Raw genomic sequence first — 8,783 nt, 5'->3', positions numbered from 1 at the left:
ATGATCATGCCAACTGCTCAGTTAATGTTTGTCAGTCACTGTGAACCACCAAGAATTTTATTTATTCCTCCTCACTGCTCAGATGATTATAAATATCACATGATAATAGTATTAGAGTCTGTGTATGTGTGTCTACTCTCTCAAGCCCACAGATATGTTTATAGGTGCATGATGTGTGCATGTGTATGTATGTGGAGCCCAGAGATCAACACTGGTTGTCTTTTTTTAATTGCTGTCCACCTTATTCTTATGAGATGGGAACCTACTGACTGGACTATACTGGCTAGTGAGCTCCAGGAATCCATCTGTCTCTGCCCCATTGTTTTATCCCTGCTGGCTAGTATTGTTATCAGCTTGACACAAGTTGAGGTCATCTGAGAGGAGAGAAGAAACCTCAATTAAGAAAATACTTCCATAAGATCCAAGCTTCCATAAGAAGCAAGCCTGTAGGGCATTTTCTTAACTAGTGATTGATGAGGAAGGGCCCAGCCCATTGTGGGTGGTACCATCCCTAGGCTGGTGGTCCTGGGTTCTATATGAAATCAGACTGAACAAGTCATTAGGAGCAAGTCAGTGAGCAGCACTTTTCCATAGGCTCTGAGTCAGATCCTGCCTTGACTTCCCTCAGTGATGGGCTGTCACCTGGAAATGTCAGCTGAAATAAACCTCTTCCTCCCCAGTTGCCTTGCTCATGGTGTTTTATCACAGCAGTGGTAATACTAAGACAGTAAGCTATACAGAATTTGAATATGGGATGTTTGGTTGTTTCATTGTTTAGAAAAATGCCTCATTTCAAGAAATATAGAGGTTGCATTCATTCCAAGAAGATGCCCTTCCCCACTTCCTCCTCCTTCCCCTTTCGTTTCCCCTTCCCCCTCCTCCTCCACCCATCCTCCCCCTCCTTTGTTGTGGTTCTGGGCTTTGAACCCAGGGCATCATATATGGTATGCAACAAGAAACATTTTTATAGCATAAAACACTGAGTTCTCATACAAAGAGAATAAATTCTGAAGCTAAAAATGCATAAAGTGAGAGCTTTAAGAAAAATGACTCTTTTGCATCCCATATCAAGTTCCCTTTCAGTTGGCTACATGGCAACACACACACACACACCTATAATCCCAGTGTTTGGTGGGCTGGAGTACAATCAGTGAGTTTGAGGTCAGCCTGGCCTACAAAATGCAATCTATCTCATATAAAACAGCAACAACAAAGGTACTCTTCATTTAAATATAAGTTAATCTGTTTCAGAAATTGAGATAGCTTATAAGAAAAATGAAACTTAAAATTTAAAATTTAGAGAAGAACTAAATATCTTAAAACTTACATCTTGGGGCTGAGCCAGTGGCTCAGTGGGTAACGTGCTTGCCGTGCAGCATAAGGGCCTGAGTTTGGGTCCCTAGAACCCACATTTAAAGTGTATGGTGGTGCATGACTGTAACCTCAGTGCTGGGAGTGTGTGGAGAGGGGCTGGCTGGACAGTCAGTCACTCTAGTCAAACTGGTGTATGCCAGGCTCAGGGAGATTCCTCACCTCAAAAAATAAAGCAGAATGATTGAGGGAGATACCTGATACTGATCTCCACATGTCCACATAAGAAGCCTATACATGCTCACGCATGTGGACATACATGTGTATGCATGCACACATTTCTGGCAGAGTGTCAGATGTGTGTTATAACAGGAACATCAAATCCTATTAGGGATTGCCCTGTTCTGGCATTAACAGAAGGCAGTACGTTTATCCTTAGAGGAACATGCACCACATCAGTCCTCAAATAGTCCTGCACCGGAAGGTTCTGAGGATATGACTAAAGCAGCCACTTTTCAAAGGTGCCTGGCTAGTCCCACAGACAGATTTAAACAGAAAACCTGTAGGAGTAGCAGGGGAGCACTTAGCACCAGGAACAGGAAGCAAGCATGACACAAATGAGTTCCTTTGACATGGAGTCAGTTTGTATCACATATGTCGGCCTTAATCTAGAGTGTGAGATAGAGTCCCCGGCCACATGGGCTCTGCCTTCCCCACTTGTCAAATATGTTTTGCCATCTTTTTTTTTTTTTTCTTAATAGGGATCACATGCAGTGGTCTAAAGAAGAAGAAGAGGAAGCTAGAAAAAAAGTAGAGGCAAACTCAGCCACACGAGTCGCTCCAGAAGAGCAAGGTAAAGCCGGCATCGTGTCCTAGCATTTGAAGGTTCTCAGCTTCCACCCCAGCCAGTCAGCCCATTTGCTACCCTTGGTGGGATTCCCAGTTCTTCCCTTGTAGTGGAACCAAAATTAATGAAATAAATTATGTATTCACCCTATAATTGGTCTTTTGGTAGTCATATTGCTTTTTCTGGGAGATATACATATGGGTGGCATTTTAAGCAAGATATGAAAATATAACTTTGAATTTCCTTCTAGCTATGCCACTTTCAGTGTGTCATTGTGTGCTTCACTTGCTAGAAACTTCTAACAAATTCATAAACTTTGAGTACAAAGAAAAAGTCATATCAAAATATTTCTGGCCTTTTAGGATAAAGGAGTGTGTGTGTTCATGAGTGTGTGCATTTGTGTGTGTGTGTGTGTGTGTGTGTTAGCGCTCATGCATGTGTGCACACATGCATGTGTGTATGTGTGCATATATGAACATTTCAGGGCACTCATGTACCTGATGAGGAAGCAGAGGTCAATTTCAAGTGTCTTTCTCTTTCACTCTCCACTTTAGTTTTTTTGAGACAAGGTCTGTCACGGAACGTGAAGCTCACTGTTTCAGCTAGACTGGCTGGACAGCGAGCTCTGTCTCTGCCCCACTCCCACTCCCAGATCTGAGGTCACAGAAGCATGCGTCCACACCAGGAATCCTAGCTCAAGTCTTCCTGCCTTTACAGCAGGCTCTTTCCCCACTGAGCCTCCTTCTCAGCCTAGGATAAGGTTTTAATTGGGATCAAAAGCAATTTTCTTGGGAGACTTTGTGTTTTAAAGTTTAATTCAGGGAAGGACTTGACAACTTCATAAATAGCCCTTGACGTTCGTCTTGGGCTATTGTTAAACTACTAGAAATTGACAAGTGTTGAGAAGATTTCAGAGAAACAGGAGCCCTTGTGCACATTTGCTGTAAATGGTACAGCCACTATGGAAACCATTGTGCAGGCTCCCTAAAAATTAAAAATGGAGGGGCTGGAGAGATGGCTCAGCAGTTAAGAGCAATTACTGTATTGGCTGCTCTTACAGAGGACAACTCAGTTCCTAGCACCCACATGGCAACTAACAACTGCCTGTAGTTCCTGTACCAGGCAATCCAGTACCGTCTCCTAACCTCCGTGAGCATCCGGCCTGCATGGGGAGCTCTTAGATCTACTCAGAGAAGCACTCATACAAATAAAATAAATCCTTTTAAAAAATTAAAATAGTGCTTTCTATAACACATCAGTTCACTTTTAAGATAGATCCCCAAAGATTCAAAGCACACTCTCGAAGAGAGAAAATGCATTCCATGTTCATAGCAGCAGTCTCCATGATCGGCAACAGAGAAACATAATCAAACCACAAGTGTTACAAAACAAGCATCACTATTAAATGATGTCCTGTTCATAAGTGGATGAAAAGCCACATGAGTTTAGCCTTAGAGGAAAGAACAGTTTGGTGCTAATACCTGAGGAACAGTGTAGCAATGTCCGCTGTTCTGAGGACATGGCATGAACAGCCACTTCCCAGGACCTGTAGATACTGTAGATAAATGGATAATAAAATGTGCTACATGACGGTGACTGCCAAGGGCTGGGGAGGTGGAGGGATGGAGTTATGTAATGCCTGAGAGTTAGAGTCTGCATTATGGAAAGATTCCAGAGGTCTGCTTCACAACAGTGTGAGCAAACCTAACACTCTGGGACCATGCACTTAAGAATGACTAAGATGCTCTATTTTATGTGGTTTTATCACAATTTTAAAAAATATCATGCCCAAAAAAATGTTTAGAAGTGGTCAGTGTCCTTCACAGTAAGTGACTCCTAGTCACTTTGCTGTACTAACAGCTGTGCTCTCTGTATACCATTAGCTACCTTATTTTTCTTAAAATGACCTTTTCTTTAGAATATCTCCTGCATTCTCTCCTTTTCTTTCTCTCTTTCTTCCTTCTTTTCTTTTTTTTTGTTGTTGTTTTTTGTTTTTTGAGACAGGGTTTCTCTGTGTAGCCCTGGCTGTCCTGGAACTCACTCTATAGACCAGGCTGGCCTCGAACTCAGAAATCCGCCTGTCTCTGCCGCCCAAGTGCTGGGATTAAAGGTGTGTGCCACCACTGCCTGGCTTTTTTTTTTTTTTTAAAGATTTATTTATTTATTTTATGTATGTGAGTACACTGTCACTGTCTTCAGACACACGGTAAGAGGGCATTGGATCCCATTACAGATGGCTGTGAGCCACCAGGTGGTTGCTGGGAATTGAACTCAGGACCTTGGGAAAATCAGACAGTGTTCTTAACCACTGAGCCATCTCTCTATCCCCCTCTCTCCTTTTCTTGTTTGTGTATGTGTGTGTGTGTGTGTGTGTGTGTGTGTGTGTGTGTGTGTATAGGTATGTTTATGTGTACACGAGTATACATGTGTACATGTGTGTGCATATGCATGTGGAGACCAGAGGTCAACCTGGAGTGCTATTCCTTAGTTACTAGTCATATTTTGTGGGGAGGGGGTCAGGCAGGGTTTTTCACTGGCCTAGGCTCCATCAAGGAGGCTGGGCTGGCTGCCAGGGAGTCCCAGGTACCCACTTACCCTGCCTCCTCATTGCTGGGATTATAAGTTTGTGCTACCATGCCAGGTTTTGTTGTTGGTTTTGCTTTGTTCATTTTTAATGTGGATTCTTGCAGATCAACTCTGGTCCTTGTGCTTGAGAAGCAGGCATACTTCACTGCTGAGCCATTTCCCGAGGTCTGTCTCCACCTACCTAGTCTTGAGCTGCATGTACTGGGGGAGAAACTCCTTATAGGGCAAGCACTTTACCAATTGAACTAACTTACTGTGCAGCACTGGCTGGCATAACTCAAAATATAAACCAATTCATCCTCAAGCTTGCAGTGACCCTCCTGCCTTTGACTTCTGGGTGCTAAGGATGGTTGGATTTATTTCTTTACCAAAATATTTATTAGAACCAAGCACGGTGATACACATCTGTAATCTGAGGTGGATTACTGTGAGTTTGAGGAAAGCCTGAGGTACGTAGTGAACTTGGTAGCTGCATGAGCTATCTGGTAAGATCCCATCTCATAAGCCAAAAATAAATAATTTGTTGAAGTACCAAATATATACAGAAATGTATATAATTCACAAGAGATCTCACATAGTTTGCTGGATTTTCACATTCGTGTAAGCAGCACCGACATGGTGGATCAGAAAGTTACCAAGAGCATAGCAGCTTTCTTGTACTACTTAACCCTGCACCCTCACACCTCTCAAAGGGCACCTCTCCTGTCTTGGCTTTTTAACACCATGGCTTTGTTTGGGTGCTACTCATTCCAGTCATTCCTATGGCAGTATCTGTGTGTCAGAACAGACTGGAGTCAGCAGACTGCGATGTGTGTTTGGTTTTTTTTTAAGTGGGGGTATTGTGTGTGTGTGTGTGTGTGTGTGTGTGTGTGTGTGTTCACAGTGTGAATATAGGTCTGAAGTTGATGTGTGTGTCTTCCTCAATAACTCTTCAGTTTATATACTGAAGTAAGGTCTCTTGCTGAAGTTGGAACCTGCAGATGATGACTAGTCTGGCTGGCAAGTTTGCCCCTGGGATCTCCATTCTCTGCCTCTCTGGTGCCTCTCTAGATTCTTTCAAAGCTAGAATTGTAGTGCTAGATTGACCAGCTATCCAGAAACACCCCAGGGAAAACTGTTTGCACTCCTCCCTGTAAGGCACATAGTGAAAATCAGGAGAAACACAGTTGACATGATGTTAGTCTGCAGTTGCTGAAATTTGAAGCAAAGGTATCTGGGAAGGCCAAGAGAATGAGACAGCCCTCAGCCTTTAGCTGGCAGAAGAGCCGGTGCAACCTATCCTGCCCTCTGGAGTCATTGGTAGCCTATTGATCCCTGTGGCATTGTTTGTTATTCCTTACTGGTAGTCCTTCACCCTCAGCATCAGTGTATCCTTGGGTGAACAGGAAAGACGAGCCTCTGACCCCGGTGGAATTATTCTATTTTTATGAGCTCTAGCTGGGCAGACCTGGGGTAGAATACAGCCAGGGAGTGTTGGGGTTGGACTTGAGGGTGCATACCAGGGCCAGTGCTGCCTTCAGTCGGCCAGCATCACATTCCCTCACAGGAACTCTGTCACTGCTTCTGAGGAAGTATCACTTCACTTCTTTGCCAGCAGCTGCGCAGACATATTTTCCACATTACTCAGGCTTCTGCTAGTGGCCACCTGAGTGCGGCAGAGCCTCCGGCTTGAAGTTCAGCATTATCAGTGGTTTTAATTTACTTCCAGGAAATGAAAGCTCATTCATAGTATTATCTGCACATTATCCTAACAATGTGAAAAGGCATGGATTTTTAAAACTTCCTTTTGAATATTTGTGTTCAGAACTTAAATAGAGCAGGGCTGACAATGTTAAAGTTCTCTGCGCACGGCCGCCCACTCTGTCCTATTTGAGCTAACAATGAACTTGAGGGCAGCTAATGAGAAGGTTATTTCAGAGCCTCAGAAACCGCAGTAAAGGAAAACCACGGTTCCCACAGAACCATAGTGGGACCAAAATAGAAACGTGGTGACTGGCCTCTCTATAGAAGAGGAAAGGCAGGAGCAAGAAGGCCGCTGGTACCACTTTGAGGTGTTTGCTTTGCTACTACGATGGCAGTCTTTTTAAAGCACTTTTCTGGCTACTGTGAAGATAGAGAACTAAAGATTCCATTTCAGAATGACTCAAAGAAATAGAGATTTGTTCTGGGTCACCTCTGCATCCCGCCACTCAGTGCACTGGGCGCCATGGTGTCGGGACCACTGCAGGAAAAGACTTGAATTATATACGGAGGATATCTTGTACATAAAGCAAGGTAGTACAGAGAGTGTTAAGACTCCTAGGGGGTAGCAAGGAAGGAAACTGTGGTCTAAGGAGCATCAGTGAATGACAGGATGTCTCAGGGACAGCCACCCAGCAGAGTCTCTGCTAGGATCGCAGACCCCACTCAAGTCTTGAGTGAGGCTTCTCGTTCGCTGTGTTATCCCTCTGATGAGTCAATATGGGTCAAGATAAGTAGACCGCTCTGCTCTGCTCTGCTCCCAGACTTAGTGAGAACCCTGCAGAGGCTTTGACCTCAACACCGTCTTTCCTTATCTAAGAGAGTCCGCAGTGTTTGAAAGAGCCAGTGCTCTGCCATCACAAAGAAGCCCGTCTGCAGAGCACTGCAGAGCAGGCACACTGTTTATTGATCCTATCTCCTTTAGTAATGCCCCTGGGAGTAAACACTGGTTATTCTTCCAGGCCAGCCAACCCTTTCGAATTCCTCTATGTCACTCTCCCTTCTCCCATTTTTCACCTATTGTCAGAGCTGTTGGTAAAAACAGAAGTTAGAAAACACACTCACAATCTGAAAATAAGATCTCCTACATGACAGATAAATTGCCTTTTGCTTTTGAATGGCTCGGGCTTGTTTGTATAATGAGAATGCATAGCACCCAGGCTCCAGTTAGCAATATTTCTTTCAATTAGATTGCCCAGATTAATGATTTTTAATTCCATGTTTTCTTTTCCTAATTACTTTTCAATTTTATTATGGCTCATATTTCTTTTAAAACCGGGTTAACCCAGAGAAATAAAAAAGATATAATCAGTGTTTCTTGAGTTAACATGATTATATTTTATAATTTCCTTAAAAGGATCTCCAGTGTGCTATATGTCAGGTGGTTGTATAGCAAATATAATGGGTTTTTAAAACTTAATAACAATAGCAGCTGCTGTATCTACTTTAAGATATCTCTGTAAATAAAGTCCTACCCAGGGTAAGTTATCAACATTAGGCAGATAATGAAAGAATGTATACTTTGTGTTGCGAATACCTTCCCACTGAAGAGAATGTTCTATATGTAGGGGAAAGAAAAACAGAATAGTTAAACACCCTGTGCTGATAAATATAGCATGCCTGCCTCTAAGATGACTCTGGCTGCTAAAAGTTTCACGCAGTGCCCTTAGAATTACACTTTTAATTTTATAATTTTCAGAGTTTTCTTTTATTAGACAGTGAACTTCCTTTAGTGACATGTGGAAATTTCCAACTTTGAAAGTTCAGGTATTTGCGTAATTGATGTGCAAAAATAACTTTAAATTGCTTTTTGTTACATAGCAACTTAGAATAAATTTTCATAATTCGTATTAATCACATCATATATGCCAGCTACCTAAATGGCTTGATTTGGTTTTTCAGTTACAATGTTCAGGGTGATTCTGATGACTTGTGGGCATGCAAGCATAGTTAGCGTGCTATGCTTCTGTTCTGCTCAGCAGTCTAGAACATAATAAACGAAGAATTGAGACCTTTCCTCACTGAGCTAGGCTGAAGCCGATTGCTATATTTCGTTGTCACTAGCATAGACCTGTTTACTCTGGACAGCTAGCAACCTAGGACCACAAAGGAAAAGATGCTCCTCTAAGGAGATTCCTCATTCAGATGCCTGCTAAGGCCAAGTCACCCCAGCTCTCCCCACACTGCGCAGACGCTGGTTCCGGCCTGAAGTTGTGGCAGTTAGCAGCAGAGTGAGCCTGAAGTTTTTGTCATGGTCAGAGAGTGGCACCTGTTGTTCCCTGCCATTACAGGCATACTT

General features: G+C 43.0%; 1 protein-coding gene across 1 annotated transcript in view; it reads left to right on the top strand.

The window, feature by feature from the left end:
* Mettl8 (methyltransferase 8, tRNA N3-cytidine) overlaps positions 1-8,783 on the top strand; it is a 91,617-nt gene that overhangs the window by 58,375 nt on the left and 24,459 nt on the right. The window contains 1 exon segment of the mRNA XM_034493637.2: positions 2,073-2,164. Within this exon segment, the coding sequence (XP_034349528.2) occupies positions 2,073-2,164 (92 nt within the window).

The sequence above is a fragment of the Arvicanthis niloticus genome, chromosome 2 (genome assembly GCF_011762505.2).
Source record: "Arvicanthis niloticus isolate mArvNil1 chromosome 2, mArvNil1.pat.X, whole genome shotgun sequence".
NCBI classification, from domain to species: Eukaryota; Metazoa; Chordata; class Mammalia; order Rodentia; family Muridae; genus Arvicanthis; species Arvicanthis niloticus.
The sequence above is the reverse complement of the archived record's forward strand: the minus strand, read 5'-3'. Positions and strand labels throughout refer to the sequence as shown.